At 55.0% G+C, this 16,787-nt stretch overlaps 9 protein-coding genes across 9 annotated transcripts; 6 read left to right on the top strand and 3 right to left on the bottom strand.

The window, feature by feature from the left end:
- Positions 1-524: 524 nt before the first annotated feature.
- Positions 525-1,342, top strand: WHR41_07887 (uncharacterized protein). Its single transcript, XM_069376491.1, has 3 exons — positions 525-785; positions 988-1,093; positions 1,152-1,342. Exons 1-3 carry the CDS (start codon positions 616-618, stop codon positions 1,224-1,226), a joined length of 351 nt encoding a protein of 116 aa, XP_069226364.1. The 5' UTR covers positions 525-615; the 3' UTR covers positions 1,227-1,342.
- Positions 1,274-2,812, bottom strand: WHR41_07886 (uncharacterized protein). The gene is made up of 2 exons (XM_069376490.1): positions 1,894-2,812; positions 1,274-1,839 (listed from the first exon to the last, which is right to left on the bottom strand). The coding sequence occupies exons 1-2, from the start codon at positions 2,546-2,548 to the stop codon at positions 1,457-1,459; spliced, it is 1,038 nt and encodes a 345-aa protein (XP_069226365.1). The 5' UTR covers positions 2,549-2,812; the 3' UTR covers positions 1,274-1,456.
- A 240-nt stretch (positions 2,813-3,052) lies between these two features.
- On the top strand, positions 3,053-3,592 carry WHR41_07885 (uncharacterized protein; the record flags this gene model as incomplete). Its single annotated transcript, XM_069376489.1, has 1 exon — positions 3,053-3,592. The coding sequence occupies one exon, from the start codon at positions 3,053-3,055 to the stop codon at positions 3,590-3,592; it is 540 nt and encodes a 179-aa protein (XP_069226366.1).
- A 534-nt stretch (positions 3,593-4,126) lies between these two features.
- WHR41_07884 (uncharacterized protein) lies at positions 4,127-5,200 on the bottom strand. Its single transcript, XM_069376488.1, has 5 exons — positions 5,024-5,200; positions 4,892-4,962; positions 4,710-4,834; positions 4,596-4,656; positions 4,127-4,534 (listed from the first exon to the last, which is right to left on the bottom strand). Exons 1-5 carry the CDS (start codon positions 5,079-5,081, stop codon positions 4,487-4,489), a joined length of 363 nt encoding a protein of 120 aa, XP_069226367.1. The 5' UTR covers positions 5,082-5,200; the 3' UTR covers positions 4,127-4,486.
- A 372-nt stretch (positions 5,201-5,572) lies between these two features.
- Positions 5,573-6,868, top strand: WHR41_07883 (uncharacterized protein; the record flags this gene model as incomplete). The annotated part of the gene is made up of 1 exon (XM_069376487.1): positions 5,573-6,868. One exon carries the CDS (start codon positions 5,573-5,575, stop codon positions 6,866-6,868), a length of 1,296 nt encoding a protein of 431 aa, XP_069226360.1.
- Positions 6,869-7,302: 434 nt separating this feature from the next.
- Positions 7,303-8,304, top strand: WHR41_07882 (uncharacterized protein; the record flags this gene model as incomplete). The annotated part of the gene is made up of 1 exon (XM_069376486.1): positions 7,303-8,304. One exon carries the CDS (start codon positions 7,303-7,305, stop codon positions 8,302-8,304), a length of 1,002 nt encoding a protein of 333 aa, XP_069226361.1.
- A 216-nt stretch (positions 8,305-8,520) lies between these two features.
- WHR41_07881 (uncharacterized protein) lies at positions 8,521-9,773 on the top strand. Its single transcript, XM_069376485.1, has 3 exons — positions 8,521-8,595; positions 8,656-8,906; positions 8,954-9,773. The coding sequence occupies exons 2-3, from the start codon at positions 8,758-8,760 to the stop codon at positions 9,693-9,695; spliced, it is 891 nt and encodes a 296-aa protein (XP_069226362.1). The 5' UTR covers positions 8,521-8,595; positions 8,656-8,757; the 3' UTR covers positions 9,696-9,773.
- Positions 9,746-11,866, bottom strand: WHR41_07880 (uncharacterized protein; the record flags this gene model as incomplete). Its single annotated transcript, XM_069376484.1, has 4 exons — positions 9,746-10,795; positions 10,857-11,208; positions 11,271-11,541; positions 11,598-11,866. 4 exons carry the CDS (start codon positions 11,864-11,866, stop codon positions 9,864-9,866), a joined length of 1,824 nt encoding a protein of 607 aa, XP_069226363.1. The 3' UTR covers positions 9,746-9,863.
- Positions 11,867-13,901: 2,035 nt separating this feature from the next.
- On the top strand, positions 13,902-15,976 carry WHR41_07879 (uncharacterized protein). Its single transcript, XM_069376483.1, has 2 exons — positions 13,902-15,584; positions 15,645-15,976. Exons 1-2 carry the CDS (start codon positions 14,059-14,061, stop codon positions 15,772-15,774), a joined length of 1,656 nt encoding a protein of 551 aa, XP_069226355.1. The 5' UTR covers positions 13,902-14,058; the 3' UTR covers positions 15,775-15,976.
- Positions 15,977-16,787: the final 811 nt, after the last annotated feature.

Raw genomic sequence — 16,787 nt, 5'->3', positions numbered from 1 at the left:
TCGTTGGCGGAGAATTCTCCGCGCTAAAGGACGATCATCTCGGACCAATGCGAAGGGGTGACGAACGGCGACAGCCAAGCAGCCAGGCCAATGATACGTTAGTGGTTGGAGCTCTTCGTCTTGAATAGTTCTACATCTGGCTCATATGCTCAAAATGACCCGTTAGATCCCGTTTCGTTCGAGTCCCTTGAGTCCGTTGTAGTTTCAAGATTCGAGGGCCGATGGTAATGGGATGTCCGACGTGTTCGGCGTATGTTTCCAACAGAATCAATGGGTTCGTCCGATGATCTCAACACTAGACGGGACCGCATATCATCTTGGAGTCCGGCTCCTGAAAAGCTTGCCTTTTCAAGAGACAGGCACGACAGGACTCATCGCAAGCAGCATAGCAGATCACAGGTCTGTCCGCTGTCAGAGTCCGGCTTGATAACGTGAGATGCTCTCGGGCCACCTTCCCTCTTTCCTGCTCTCCAGCTGACCACCATCGAGCCGGATCCCGAGTGACCCGAGCTCGAGCTCCATCGTCACCCGATGCTCCGCAGCCAGCATTGAACCGACGCAAACAAACGCGTCTACCCAACCTAGCATACCGACAACCTCCAAATCCCACATACCATGGCCTCCCGCATTGCTTCTGCGCTCCGCAGCGCAGCTCTTGCCCGTCCCGCAACCAACTTCGCCCAGACCGCAGCCTTCCAGCAAAGCAGACGTTCGTTCCAGACCTCCCAGCGAATGCTGCAGGACGTTGCGCCGGTGCGCAAGCCTGTCGGCGCCTTCAGGGGAACGTGAGTGCACTGACTATTCTTCTTGGATCGAATGCGAAATGTTGGAAGAGGAGGATCTTGGACTATACGCAGTACCGGTAGGCTCCGTTTGGGGCTTCTAGAAGGGACGAGGGCCGATGTGCGAACCATTGCATTGAGGAAACGCAGAGCGGTTTGGAACGCCGTAACTTGGAATACGGTGCTGACAAGGGTGTTCTGGCAGTATCTTCGGGTTCCTTCTCGGCTCCGTCATCGCCGGCTCCGGGCTCTATTACTACGTCGTGGATGAGTACAAGGTGTCGAACGAACTGCTGACCGAGGATGTATACGTATGCGAGCTCCCTCCCAGGTGGTATATACGGCCAACAGTCTCCTAACTCTTTACAGGCACTCCAATCTGCAGTCCAGCGGCTAGAGGGCTACGTGAAGGGTCTCGAGCAGGAAGTCAAGTCGAGAAAGTAAGCCACAAGGATACCAGGATGAAACAAACAGCAAGGATTGTGGAGAAGTCTCAGAGCGTACTTCATCTCTGTACATGTATATACCCAGATCGCCCCACAAGCAAATATTCCGCCACAGTATGCCTGCTCGAGCAGTATCCAATAGTCTCAAAATAAGAAGGTACTAAACGCCGACCCGCTACAAATCAACAAAGCTCATAGATAACCACGTATGTCATTGAAACCCCCCTCTCAAGCCGCAGCCTTCTCAGCAGCAACCTTCGTCTTCTCCGCAGCAGCAGCCACCTTCTCGGCCGCAATCTTTTGGAGCTTGGCCAGCTGCTCCTGCCTCATCTTGCGCATGTACCTGAACAGCAGCACAAAGACGAGCTCCATCCTCTCCTTCGTCATCATCAAGAAGCCCTGGACGAGGAGACCCTTGAGGATCTGTGGGCCTATGCCCTTGAACAGGCCCAGGGGACCCTCGTGCTTGACGATGTAGTTCATGACCTCGATGAAGGACTTGAAGGGCTTGCCATTGCGGGAGGGGGGAGGGCGAGACTGCAGGCCGACCTTGGCGACGATGAGGGGTTGGGTCGCGATCGTCGCGAGGGCTTTGGACATAGCGCCCAGGACTGCTTGCGATTAGCGACTGTTATGTCAGTTGGTAGAGAGTGAATTCAACTTACGGAAAGCCTCGTGAGGCCTAAGGTTTACCTTGCCAGGATAGAGGACGTCCCTCAGCCTCTGGTAGGCACCATATGTAATGGCAGGGTTGACAACCAGCACCAGACTAGCCTTGAGACCCCTCCACAGTCCACTGTAGCCATCCTCACTCTCAATCACCTCCTTGCCAGTTGCAAAGATACCCTTCTTCTCGCCCTTGGGCTGCGTCTGCTGCCTAGTGGTCACGACCGCGATGGGAATCGTGAACAATTGAGCCAGCGCACCGGCAACGGCGCCCAAGCTCAGCTCCACAGCCGTGCTCGCCGGCTTGCCATTCGTCTGCACCTTGTTCATGTACAGCGCCCGCACGGTGGAATACCAGTAAAAGTAAGCGAAGTTGGTGCTCGCGACGCCGATCAGGCTGCCCGTCATGCCGCTGTACAGGCCGGCAAGGCCCTCGTCTTCCAGGATGCTCTTGATCGCGTGCAGCGTGCCCGTGTAGTGCGGGTCTTCATTGGGGTTCCGCAGCGCATCGCCCGGCTGCGGCTTGACCTGCACTTGCAGGCGGGTCTTGACGATGTCGAGCGGGTAGACGAGGGCGTTGGCGAGGAGGGCGCCTGTCGAGCCGGCGATGGCCAAGCCCCAGGGCGGCACTTCGTTCTTTGAGAGGGCGGACATGTTGTGTCGTGGGAGATCGAATCGTTAATTCCGGGCGGATGGATGATCTGGTTCCTCGACGTTTGAGGCTGGCGAGTGGGTGAGAGGACGGCCCGTCTAGAGGTGAGTCGGGGGCAGGAAAACAAAGGGCGCCGGGAGAAAAGTATTGAGGCTCTGAATCAGAAGGAGGGATTGGACTAGGGTGTTTTCATAGCTTCATGCGAAGATAGCAGTGGTTGGCGCCGAATAGAAACCGGGCAGCATCCCATGCGCCAGACGCTCGTCATGACAGCCGACGAACCTCGGCCTGGAGGAAAGCTTGCTGCTCCGGGCTGAAGGCCGCGATCGCTCTCTCAGCGCCCCTCTGAAACAATCTGGGGTCGGGCCTTGGCGGGAGCGGCAAACCCAAAGTCGACCCTGCAAGATTTCTTCGCTGTATGGTTGATCAGTGAGGCGCGGGCAATTGAGGGTACAAGTATTTTCTGCGGTGAAGTTTCGTCTGAGCAAGCAGAGAGTGTCGGCAAGATGCCTTCCAAATTGAACAAGATTCAAAAGCACGTCACCAAAAAGAAGGGAGCCAACGCGAAAGCTCTGCACGAAAACAGCAGAGATGCTCTCCGTATCCGCAAAGCCGCTGTGCGCGACGACCGTGTAGCCAGAAAACACAAGATCCAAAAAGGCGCCAACGAATCGTGGCTGAACCGCATTGCTTGGTTCAAGGAGCACTTACCCGACACACTGCACCCGTTCGACAAGGCTGAAATGCAAGCGGCTGCGGAAGAGTACCTCACTCACATGGATGAAGAGATCAACGAACTGCAGTCTGAGAGAAGGGCAGGACGACCGGCAACTACCAGGCAACAACTGCTGCAGCAGGCCAAGGACGCTGAGAGAAGGGAGTACGAAAGCGGCTTGTGGATTCCCAATCTGCAAGACGAGCAGACGCTTGTCAAGCTAGACGCGTGGCAATACGATTGGCTGAGTTTGAGCAACATGGAATTTGTGAGAATTCACCCGGATGGTGTAGTTAAGGAGGCTCACTTCCCTCCCAACAAGGCCGCGTGAGACCCAATTCCATCGAAATCGCCACGAACGATTAATCTTGAAGAGAGATGCCAGGGAGTCGAGCAAAATCGAACCGCCGCCGACCTTAACCACCACCAAGCTGAACATCCGCCAGATTGTTCGTTGCCCACCAGTCAACGTCAATCAAAATTTCGCGATTTGTGGTTTCACCATTGTCTCTAGGCAGCGCAACCGAGCACTTCAGGACACGCGCGAGTGTTCAAGATTGGAGCGCCAGCCTGAGGCTCACAACATCAGATGCAAGCCTGCACGAATCTCTGGCTCCTTAAATTCATGCAAACGACCCAGCAGCTAGGAAAGCGAATCGAAATCCGCGTGACACCTTGTACCGCGGCGCAAGAGACTTTCCTCATTTGGTTTCACAATCCTATCAATCGTACTCTAGCTTAGGCGTCAGCATGGTTTACGACCTGACATAGAAGAGGGAAGGGTTCTAAAGACGCCGAGCCAGCTATCAGATCTGGCACATTCTATAATCTTACAATATATAATCGGTCCTGGTCCACAAAATACTTCCATCAAATGCTTTCCTTCCATGCTTGTCATCCATCGACGAGCTATGGGAGATAGTTGGTTCCACTTGTAATAATTTGACAGATGCCTGCAACGACCCGGAAGGAGAAGGATGGCTACGCCTGATTGAAGGATCGGCTGTGTGGTCGCCGTGGAACATTTGAAAACTGAAGAAAAGCGGCAGTCTGCAAGAAACACCACAAGTACCACAGACGACGGTCCCACATATGCATCATCGCATACACTGTAGAGGCATCCTTAGAAAGGTACTTCATTCGTGGACTCTTGATTTCTCCGGCGAGTCGCAAAAATGTTTTGGTCTCATGCCTTAATTATGGATGGAAGTACAATTAATAGTCGCTACGCGGCGCCCTGCTGTTGCTGCATCGCTCCTTGTATCTGCATGATCTGTCGAACTAGTCAGTAGTGGACGTTGGACTAGACAATCGAATGCAGGGTGCACGCTTACCTCCATCTTCTTGGTCTCGCTCTTGTCTGTAATCTCCTTGATGCTCTCCTCGATACGCTTGCTTTCAGAATGTTAGCCTCTACTCCACCTTTCGAAGCTTGCGCCTTGTCATACATCTCTCCGCCAATGTACTCCAGTCGGCCATCAACTGTGCTCTTGGCCTCAGTAGTATCTTGCTTCAGTAACACAGGGCCGACTAGCTTATAGATATTGGCATCATCGGCTAGTGAGTTGAATTCCTGGCCTTTTGTGAGTACGGCGTTCTTGTCGGTTTTACGGTGAGCTTTCAACCGAACCTTTTGCACGCCCTTGTTTTCCTGCTGCTGACTTTCAAGCTTCTGGCGTGCTGTGATCAGAGTGCTCATATCTGTCTAAGCGTCAGCATGCTATTGCAAATGGATACGAATGGTGATCTCAACTGGACACACCATTTTGCAGGGTCTGATATTCGTTAGAAAGCGACTGAAGCTGCTTTTGTTGCTCCATAATGTGCGCTATCTTCTCGAATCGTTCTCGAGGGCTCGCTCTGCGGACTTAGTCTGGAGGCTTTCCGTAGACTGGCTTCCCAGCGAGACTTTCGCTTCAAGCGTGGCGGCGTCGGAAGTGAAGGTGTTCGCCAGGCACACAAACGCGGGCTCACGTGCAGGACACCCCGCCAACCCACGACGTTCTCCACATGGACGCCTCGACTCGACTCAAAGCATCGGCCGACATAGCCTCAAGTCACATCACACCTTATCCACGACTCTTCCGCTACAATTCCTGAGACCTTGTCTCGACTGCTCGTTCTCTTCACGCCTCTCGCTCTGCTTGGCCCTCAAGCATACGCTGTCGCGACTGGCCAACTGCGCATCCTCAGGCCCCACTTTGGCAACAACAGAGTCTAGAGTCTGCGTCGTCCGATAAAGCGAGCAAAGTTCGAGCATAGGCATAACCAGCAAGCCCTTTTCGCTGCGCACTGCAGCCGTCTCTCCACCATGTCAAACACAGATTTTCTGGGTCGTGCGATCGACACAGTCAAGAAGGCCATCGAACAGGACACCGCCGGCGAATACGAGAAAGCATATCAGCAGTACTATGCGGCGCTCGAGCTCTTCATGCTGGCTTTGAAATGGGAGAAGAACCCGAAGTCGAAGGACATGATTCGAGGAAAGGCGGGCGAATACATGGAGCGCGCAGAGAAGCTGAAGAAGCACATCGAAGAGCAGGACAATTCTAAGCGAAAGCCGGCTGCGATGGGCAACAATGGCACCGCGAGCAATGGGCAAGGGAAGGAGGATGATGGCGACGACGCGGAAAGCAAGAAGCTGAGGGGAGCGCTTCAAGGAGCCATCCTCACGGAGAAGCCCAACATTAAGTGGGAGGATGTTGCTGGTCTTGAAGGAGCGAAGGAGGCGCTGAAGGAGGCGGTCATTCTGCCTATTAAGTTCCCGCACCTGTTCACCGGCAAGCGACAGCCGTGGAAAGGTATCCTGCTCTACGGGCCTCCAGGTACCGGCAAGTCTTATCTCGCAAAAGCTGTGGCAACCGAGGCGAACAGCACATTCTTCTCCGTCAGCAGTTCAGATCTTGTGAGCAAGTGGATGGGTGAATCGGAGCGATTGGTAAAGCAGCTCTTCAATCTGGCACGAGAGAACAAGCCCAGCATCATTTTCATCGACGAGATTGATGCGCTGTGCGGACCTAGAGGCGAGGGTGAATCGGAGGCTTCGCGCCGCATCAAGACGGAGCTTCTGGTACAAATGGATGGTGTCGGTCGCGACAGCAAGGGTGTGCTGATTCTCGGAGCGACAAATATTCCCTGGCAACTAGACGCTGCCATCCGACGTCGTTTTCAACGACGCGTTCACATCAGTCTTCCTGATCAACCCGCACGCATGCGCATGTTCGAGATCGCAGTGGGCAGCACACCCTGCGAGCTGAAGGCAGACGACTACAAGACTCTGGCGAAACTCAGTGAAGGCTACTCTGGTTCCGATATCTCAATCGCGGTGCAAGATGCGCTCATGCAGCCAGTGCGCAAAATCCAAACGGCCACGCACTACAAGAAGGTTGAGGTTGACGGCATGGAGAAGCTGACGCCGTGCAGTCCAGGCGATGCTGGCGCCCTTGAGATGAGCTGGGTGGATGTTGATACGGAGCAATTGCTCGAGCCTCCTCTGCAGGTCAAAGATTTCGTCAAAGCGATCAAGGGCTCGAGGCCAACTGTCAGCGGCGAGGATCTCAAGAGGAGTGCGGATTGGACGCTTGAGTTTGGCAGCGAGGGCGCATAGAAGGATCACGCTTCTCAAGTTGCATCGGTTGGACTTTTGTCCGTTTTGACGTAGCGTTGCAAAGGAGTTCATCGAAAGGCATTGACTTTACTTGCGATTCATATACGATTCATGTGAATACAAACGAAAATCACCTTATCCTGGCGTTTCGTGCCACGGAGTGTTTCTCGACGAGGACTCTCTTGCCACCGTCTTTCTACAATATGCATTCATCTCTAAAGCCGCGGATGGATGCTGCAGCCACGGCTCACTTTAACCATTTTAGCCGGAGCTTACCTTCGCCCTGCTGATTCAGGAAGGCGAAGACTATACATGCCGATGTACCGTTTAGCAGAATGGAGTATTGATGTCTATAAAACAGTGGGCTCTTCCTCGCCTACCTTTTCGGCGAAACCTCTCACTTTCAGCATATCAACCGTCAGACAGAACTCAAGATGGCCCAACAACAGGACAAGGTACTCACCCAAGCCGACATCGACCACTTCCTCGAACATGGCTGGATCAAACTATCCAACTGCTTCACGCAAGAGCAAGCCGACAAAGTGACCTCCAACGTCTGGACCCGCCTAGGCATGGACCCCAACGACAAATCCACCTGGCACACCCTCCGCACCAACATGCCCGCACACAACCGCTTCGACCCCTCAGAGTTTGCGCCCAAAGCCTGGACAGCGATCGGCGAACTGCTCGGCGGCGAAGACAAGATCTCCGAAGAGCACCGGCAATGGGGCGACGGGCTGATCGTCAACCTGGGCTCGGCAGAAGGCGAGGGCAAGGAGACAGACCCGCGCGATCTGGCCGAGTGGCACGTCGACGGCGACTTCTTTGTACACTATCTAGACTCGCCCGAGCAGGGCCTCCTGGTCATCCCGCTCTTCACGGACATCCGGCCCGGCGGCGGCGGCACCATGATCTGCCCGCCTGCCATCCCTGTCATGGCGAAGTGGCTGCACGATCATCCGGAGGGCGTGAGCCCGCGCATGACTCCGCGCGCGCAGAATCCCAATTTTGAGCCGGAGCAGGGACTCAAGTGGTTTAATGACCTTGCACGCTCGATGCCGCGCGAGGCGTTCGTCGAGGCTACGGGACAGGTCGGCGATGTCTATCTCTTGCACCCGCTTATGCTGCACTCTGCGAGCAGCAACAGCCTTCGCAACGTCAGAATCATCACCAACCCGCCTGTCAGCCTGACAGAGCCTATGGTCTTCGATCGCGAGGACGAGAGTCAGTACAGCTGGGTGGAGAAGAAGACTCTGAAAGCTCTGGGCGTGAGAAGATTGGAGGGCTGGAAGATTACCGGGATCCGGGATCGGGTGATTCCCGAACGGCTGAGGAAGCAGAATGAGATGATGCAGCAGGAGTTGAAGAGGCTCGAGGATTTGAAGAAGAAAGCGGCGGCTGTGGAGGTTGCTGAGGTTCCTGCGGCCACGGTGTAACGGTCACGTTTCGTTCGATGCAGTCATCCCCAACAAGCTTTCAAACGCACTGATGCAGATTTCGAATAATATAAATGCCATACTCGTCATGCTGTCGACTCTGGTTTTCATGTGATCTTATATGCCTTCAAACAGCACGGCTGCCATGTCCTCCCTGCACACGCATTGGCCCCTTGAGACTAGTCGTCCGATATCCATCGGGTAATCTCGCAGACCTATGCACTGATCTCCCATTCTGGGAGGCGAAATCCATGAGGTCCGAAATCAATGATTCGGAGTTAAATCACGCGTGTTTGTCTCCAACTCCTTGGAATCACCGTGGCCTCAGCTGAAATCAGCCCCGCTTGACAGCTCATCCTGACACCGTTTCGGTCGTGACTTCTTCCCTAGAATACACCAGCATAGGACTCGTCCTCGCTTTCTGTCCGCCAAAACTGCTGCTAGGCTTCCAAGATGTCTAGCAAGTCGTCCCCCATTGCACTGCCAAATTCAGAGCAGTTTCAGCTCGTCAACGTCAAAGGAGAGCCGTACCTAATCCAAATATCCTGGCCTTTGCATTGGAAGGACGATGGCGCCTCGTGCACAAGTAGTGTCCCAATCATGTAAGTCGCTTCCAATTCAGATGAGAAAGCTCCACTAACAAAGGTAGATACATCGTTGACGGCAACGCCCTCTTCCTAACAGCATCAGAAGCCGCCTGGCGCCGGGCAGCCGAGTCAGGCCTTTCCGCAGACGGGGGCATCATCGTCGCAATAGGTTACCCAGAGACCCAGAACCTCTTCAACTGGGCTCGTCGGATATTCGATTTGACGCCGCCGACACCGAACCAAAAGCCTGGCTGGGGCGGAGCAGACGACTTCTTAGAGTTCATCGAGAACACGGTCAAACCCACAGCAAAGGCACGATTCCCGAAAGCAACCATCTCCCGCGAGGCTCTGTACGGCCACTCGCTCGGCGGGCTTTTCGCTCTGCATGCGTTGTTCTCGCGTCCGCTGTCTTACGATTGCTATATCGCCAGCAGCCCGTCGATCTGGTACAGCGATAGATGGATCCTACACCAAGCACGAAAGTTTGTGGATAGCAAAGAAGACCTGCACGGGCGTCTACCAACTTTGCTCCTATATTCAGGCTCTCAGGAGCAAGATCCTCCGCGACGAAGAAGCCAGACCCACGAGGACTACGCGAAGTGGCTGGCTTGGATCAACCCTCTCAGGATGTGCGACAATGTGGTAGAGCTGAGAGCAATGCTGCGCTACTGCCCTCGCTTACAACTTGTTTCGTTGGCGATGTATGAGGGCGAGGATCACATGAGCGTCATGGCGTGCTCGATGAGCCGGGGAATGACGACGTTCTTCGAGGATTCGCCGTTGCCGCTCAAGGCGAAGCTTTGATGGTGGCAGTGTGATCACGCAATAACCACGAGAATAAATGGTAGCCGACGGAACGAGAATCAAGGCATTCACACATTAATCTCTACTCAACACTCCGCTTTCCCTCCAACTCACCTATCTCCCCCATCCACCGGACCTAGATTACATCGACACCGACAAAGCCAGCATCTAGAAAACCATACCCTTCGTCTGCTTCGAGTTCTTAACGTTAACGTTCTTGATCATGAACATGAAAATGAACATCAGCGCCGAGAATGCCACACCAGCAGCCAACATTCTGCTGTGCGCATAGCCATAAGCGTGCTGGATCGCGAACCTCTCCTCGCTCCCAACCGGGTAGCTCAGCTGCTGCGTCAGACTACCCATAATAAGTGCCGCATTTGGCTGCTCGGCCGCCGGCAGGTAGCGCATGAGCGCCTTGGGGAACAGGTTCGTCCAGATGGCGCCGGAGATGGTCGGGCCGATGGCGCCGCCGACTGATCCGGAGACGTAGAGCAAGGACATAGCCGAGGAGGCGTGTTGGTGGTCAACGGAAGCGAGGACGGAGAGCTGGCAGATGAGAATGAAGCAGGCGCCACCGATGGAGATGAAGATCTCGCACATGATGATGTAGCCGATGTTGCCGTTGGGCTGGCGGAAGTGGATCATGAGGCCGAGCGTGAAGGTGTAGAGCGGCACGGCGATGTAGAAGAGCCGCCTGTAGTAGCCGGTCCTGCGGATCGCCCAGCCGACGAGGAAGAGGAGGAAGCCGGACACGACTGAGAAGGTGTTGTTGATGTAGCCTGCCTCGGCAATGCTGACGTTGAAGACGACCTGGAGGAAAGACTGGAAATAGATGTTCCAGGTATAGTAAGAGATCTGGTAGACGAAGTTGAGGGCGCAAGTGCCGATCATGGACCGATCAGTCAGGAAGTGCCAGGGCATCCAGGGGGATGATGCCCAGTAGAGCTCATGGAAGCAGAAGGCGACGATCGCGGCGAATCCTACGATGATCATGGCGATGATATATCCGGTGGACCAACCATTGGGCGCCGAAGCGGCAAGGTTGAATGGCAAAAGAAACACAACAAGGCCACCACCGAAGAGAATGACTCCAATAACTATGCGAATGAACAAGTCAGTGACCATGCTGGAATACAGATCTGGATGTTGATAACTCACGGTCAAACTCCACGGCGTAGTACTTCAGGGTCTCGATGAATGTTCTCCCACTGCTCGCAGACGTCTTTGAAACCAGCCCCGACTTCTTAGCCTTGTTGAGGTTCACCTTGAGGACCGTGTACAGCGGAAGCGCGACGAAGGGCGTGATGATGGCGAAAGCTCCAAACGCCCATCTCCAGTTCCCAACATCAACTTGGAAGGACTCTGCAGCTCTGGGACCTGCGAATGCCGTGATCATGTAGGGCGAGGACGTGAATGCGAAAGCAATGCCACGATTGCGAAGGCTCGAAACATCTGTCGAGACGATTACATGCGCGTAGACGGCGCCTGACGCTCCGACGCTGGCAAAGACCTGGTAGTATGTTGTCAGCTAAAGCTGTGATGAGATGATCCATCAAGACGGTTGTATCTTACCCTGCCAGCGCAGTATGTAGGGAGATTTGAAGCTGCAGCTTGGAGGACCAAGCCTAGCGATAGCATGCAAACCATAAGCATGAAGCCTTCGGCACGACCCCAAAGATCAAGCAGTTTGGCAAGGGGGATGTAACAAGCGCCAGTGAGAGCACTGGCGACAGTTTCAATGACCGTCAACAGAGTGTGCTGGCTCCAGGCGCTTGTCGCATAGGGTGCCATGGTAGCCTGGATCGAGACTCGGAAACCTCCGGACAGAGTGTAGAACCAGATGCTAGAGCATAAGCTTGTTAGCTGGCGGATGTGTTTCTTGGAACCAGGTGCACATACCAGCACAAGGTCGTGAGCAGCGACGCTTTGCTCCACGAGAGAGTGATAGCCTGAGCACTCTTCACACCGGCTTGGGCGTCTGAGTCGGGCACCTCGTCTCCGTTGTTGCTGGGAGTGCCACTGCCTGAAGTGACAGTGGCGGCAGTTTTTGTTTCGTTCCCATCGACAGCGACTGACTGCATCGTGACGCCAGGCTGAGTAGCCTCAGTCGAAGAGGTAGCATCGATTGTCGTCTGACGTCCAAAGGAAGGACGCATTGAAAAGGTCATCTTGGCGAAGGGAAGCCGTGAAATGCAGCCACGAGGACAAGAGATCAAGAAGCCTTACTGATCAAAGATAAGATGTACCTACTGTATGATCGACGGGTGTCTTCGGGCTATATACTCACCCATGGAGCATCCCACCCTTCGGTGATCAACACCGCATCCAGGCGACAAGACCACTAGTGGCATGTGGAAATGCATCTAGTCCGCGGCCTCGCTCCTCTTGGACATTGTGCTGTCTAGTACAGTAGCGAACCGTCTCACTGGACGAGGCTAGCAGGGCAAACCGACGCGTTGGGGTTTGTCTGGGATGCACAGAGGATTGGCAAAGAGGGCTCACCCTTATCAGATGTCGGCTACTGATCGATTAGATCCAATCATGCCTTCCATCGGTCAAGGGCGGGGATCTGATAAAATTCTTCAGCCTGCGTGCCTGTCTGCAAGCGACCTTGGCGGCTTGGTGTTGGTTCCGATCTCGGATTTCGTTTCCTTGGCGTTATGAAGGTATGCTCGGGACACATGATTCCCTTGGTGTTAGAGATAGCCAAAGCGCAATTTGCTGCTGTATGAACTTAAGAAATCCATCTGCTTATGTGCGGCGGTTGAAGGAACAAAGATCTTGTGAGTCTGCCTCATGTCCCGAGATAGCTTCAAACTACCCTGCCAAGACTTGCAATATCGAATGCTTATTGTTTCCGGCCAAGATGGCTCCACCGTGCTTGGGTTCCAATGAGGTTGGCATCGCCAAATGAGTTGCAGAATCGTACTACTGACGAGCCAGGCGAGAGATCCAGAACGGCATCCGTGCCTCTGGGAGGAACACCCCAGCGCGACTGCGGCGAATACGCCAGGGCTTACCAGTCGTGTCAAGGGAGATATTATTGACAGAACAACAAAAAAACTTGAAGGCCAATGATCTGGGCAGCAAGCCCAGGTCGCTTGGATGGACAAACGCGTGATTTCCTTGATGCGAATTAAAGAAAAGAAGTACCAGAACAAGCATGCAAGACCTGCGCCAGGCCCTTGACTTGCATGCTGCTTTTCGGCTCCCGGTAAGATCCACATGCAACGGCAGACTGTGCTGCATCGTAACACAGCCTTGCCTTCCACGGGTCCCGGCTCATCATTCACAATCACTGTCCTCGGCAAGGCCCATATAGCGAGAATTTCGAATGCAAGCCTCCATGCTCCCGGAGCCCGCCGATGTTTGTTCAGATAGCACGGGAAGCGAGTGTGAGTGGCGGGCTCCAGTATCTCAAGCAAGAGCTTGGGATAGAATAACTTGCCCCTCTTACTCAAAGAAAAATATCTCGGATTGTGTATGGATTCCTGATTGCAATAATTGCTGAGAGAGAAGCTTGCGCGGAAGGACTGCGGTTGACGACAGGAATTGCTCAAGTCAGGCTTCGTCCGGCTGCTCCATACGTTCGGCTTGGGTGACGACATGTCATTGATCCATGCTTGCTCCACCATGAGGACATCCAGTATCCTCCAAGGTCTGCTGCCTATCGTTGGCTTTCAGGCAGGCTCTGGATAAAGGAGGGGAGGGAGAGACGACAAGCGTTTCGAGGCGAAATGAGAGCCTAAGAGGTCATTCGACGATATCTTGGGCCGGCCGGAGTCGCAAGACATATTGCCAGCTACGTCTGCGAGCATCTTGGGACTATTTTCGGAAAGAGGAGTCTAGATTTAAAAAAACTGCATCTGCACGACCGAAATCTGATGCGCCGCCTTGGAAACGTGCTCGATTTCACCAGCAACAGTTCGGGAACGCTCAGCTGGGCTCTATAGGAAAGCTCACGCTAGCTTGAAAATACGTCCTGGATCTGAGACCGATGCGGTAGAACAGAAGAAGTCAAGGTTGTGCAAAGATACGACTTGTATAGGTCATCGCATGGAGACGCTTGGTAGGCAGGTACGGTGTTTTCGCGCACCACGCTAGCGTTTCGGATGCCGCTGAGCCAACGCGGGCCCACCCGTTCCGCCGTCCCCGCCACCAAATGCGCTTTCCCACGCTTCCCCAGCCTCTCCATCAAGTCCCTGCCATGCGATAAACCCACGCCACAAGCGTTGACCCGAGACAATGATAAACAGTATACCCGTGCGCGCGCACCCACCTTTGGATTTCTCAGTCATTGTTCGGACGTTCCAGACGACGTCCCTTGCTAGGTCATCGCACGCTCACTCCATGTTTCGCAATGGATAGACAGTATCCAGATTATCCACAATACGATTATCGTCGGCCGTGGACCTACCACTCTGCATCTCCATCTGCTCCATTGGCTTCGTTGTACGGCTCTTCGCAACCAGCGAGACCTGAGCCTGTTGCATCAGCTCGCCCGCCCCAGGAGCGCCGACGCAGCGAACGATGGACCGGTCCTCGTGCGATCAAACGATCAATCCCTCACAACGGTGCGACATGCGACAACAGATTCTGCAATGAACCAGACATCTCTCCCGACGAACGTCTTTGCCCAGGCCCCAAAGGGCTCAACCTCTGTGCTAAATGTTACAAGCGCTTCAAGATTGAACGCCGGCGAGCCATGGAAGGTCGACGCGCTGTGACCGATGAATGGATGAGACCGAGACGTCCTCGTTCGGTACCCCGAGAGCCTTCACCGGAGACTTTGCCCAGATCACAGACTCCATATCTGAAGTCTGAAGTCCCAGCCAGCTCAGTGCAGGAAGCACCATCGCCAGTGGACGAGAAGCGCGTCAGTTGGAACATCAACGAATCCGACGAGCAGCTACCGATCCCTGAGACACGCGGAAGGGAGCCTACCAAGCATGCGTCGCCGCTCATTGCACCATCGTCACCTTCTGAGAAAAGCTCGCTCCACAGCGTCTCATCCGTCTCGCTGAGGGAGCATGACCGACACACTTCTCGATCGCCTCGCAAGCATCGATCACGCGGACGCGACGACCGACGATACCCAAGGCACAGTCGTGCCAGAACCGCATCGACGTTCGACGAAGCCGAGTATTTCAAGTATGGCAGGATGGAAGAAAACCGCGACGACTACGACAGGCGCTGCTGCTGCAGCTTCTGGAGTCGCCGGCGCAAGTGCGTAGTATTCGGCGGAATCCCCCTCTCGGTCATCGTCCTGATCATCATCATCGCTGTCGCCGCCACCGTCTCCCGCAAGTCAGGATTCAAATACACGCCCTCGACCGCGCAAGTCAACAACACCGCCGCCTTCGAATCCGGTGGCGCAACCCGCAAAAGCGTCAACGACACCAGCGTCGGCATCGGCGCCGGCACCGACAGCTACACCTACTACCAAGGCAACGCGTCAAACTTCCCTCCCGCCTCGCGCTGGGTCTCCTTCGACGACATGTGGACAGCCAACCTCGACACCTTCAAGTACTCCTGTGGCTGGCTCGACCGCGGCGCCGACAACACGCCCGCGATGATCGCGGACATGCACGCGGCGATCCAGGACCGCGCGAACGCATCCCTGGTCGACCAGCGCATCATCCTCGCGACGGTGATCCAGGAGACGAACGGGTGCCCGCGGGTCGCGCACACGACGTCGTCCGGCGGCACGCGCAACCCGGGCCTCATGCAGTCGCACAACGGGCACGAGTACGACCCCAAGCACAGCCGGCTGTCGATCCTGCTCATGATTCAGGACGGCACGCAGGGGACGGAGCACGGCTGGGGGCTGGTGGATAATTTGAATACGTATGGGAATCCGTATAAAGCGATGCGGGGTTACAATAGGTGAGTGATCAGTGTTTTCAAACTTGGTTTCGGATGGAATATGGCTGACTTGCTTCGCAGTGGCTACGTGCCGAACAGCGGTGACTTATCGGAAAAGGCAGGCGCGACGGCCTGCTACGTGAGCGATATTGCGAACCGGTTGACGGGGTGGGTTCGTGCGGAGTCCAAATGCCCAGATAATACGGAGTGAAGATCGAAGGCTTAGGGTTGGGCATGAATCTAAATGAGGTGCAACAGGACAGAGGCTCGGTGTCAGGCCCTGGAGTGGAACGTTGACCAGGAACAAACGACATACAACAGGATCAGAGAACAGTACATAGGATCACAGCACATAGCACAGCAGAAACAATGCACAGGCGTGGCAGGGACAACACGCATTATATCAAGAAACATCCAGACATCGAACAAGGCACTCTTCCAGCTTACGTGCGTCAAGCGTGGCACGTCCGCCTGTCTGTCAAGAATTATCGTGACCTCCCTGATATTAACACACTCGTACCAGGCACCGCCAAGCCACAACGCCTGCACCGCCTCACGCGATCAGCTCGCGCTTGCAATCTGCGACAACGAGCTCCAACGCAAGGAATACCAGCCAGCCTGTGCGCGGTGTCGTGCTCCCAGAATTCAGGCGTCAAAACTGCGATTCATGAGCAGCAGTAGCGGTGGAGTTCCAGGCCTCCCATCTCCTGACGCTGGGGCCACGCCGCTTTGGCTGGCAGCCTGAACCTGAAGACTTTGGTGGCTGGCCGGTTGCCCGGTGCTCTGGCGTGCAGTCGTTCGTCTGCGATCCGACGTCCGCGGAGGGGGACAACAATCAGAGTGTGGCTTGCAGCTCCCACGTGCTGCGGAACTGACTGCGAGCTTGATGATGAGCTCGTCACAGACTTCTGTCCTGGTGGTTGATGATACCCAGGTAGCTTGCCATTTGGAATACCGCACCATCTAGTGGCCGTGGCTGATGCGGCGGGTGGCTGAGCGACTTTGCTCGCGCACGCACAGTGTCAGGAGGAGCACGCATGCAGAGCCACTCTACGCGACCTTTGCGCAAATCGCGCGGATGGGGATGTGCGACAGGCATCGCTTGCTGGCGCGTGTGGATGTGATGTGCCGCCGGAGCGCAGTGGAGTTGGCGGATCGGGGCTGATCGTCATGTCCACCTTGCCGTGCCATCCAGGTCGATATGCCTTGGTCTCAGAAGGGCTG

This window comes from Cladosporium halotolerans, assembly GCF_011745625.1.
Source record: "Cladosporium halotolerans strain TM138-S3 chromosome Unknown Sca37, whole genome shotgun sequence".
In the NCBI taxonomy this organism is placed as follows: Eukaryota; Fungi; Ascomycota; class Dothideomycetes; order Cladosporiales; family Cladosporiaceae; genus Cladosporium; species Cladosporium halotolerans.
The sequence above is the reverse complement of the archived record's forward strand: the minus strand, read 5'-3'. Positions and strand labels throughout refer to the sequence as shown.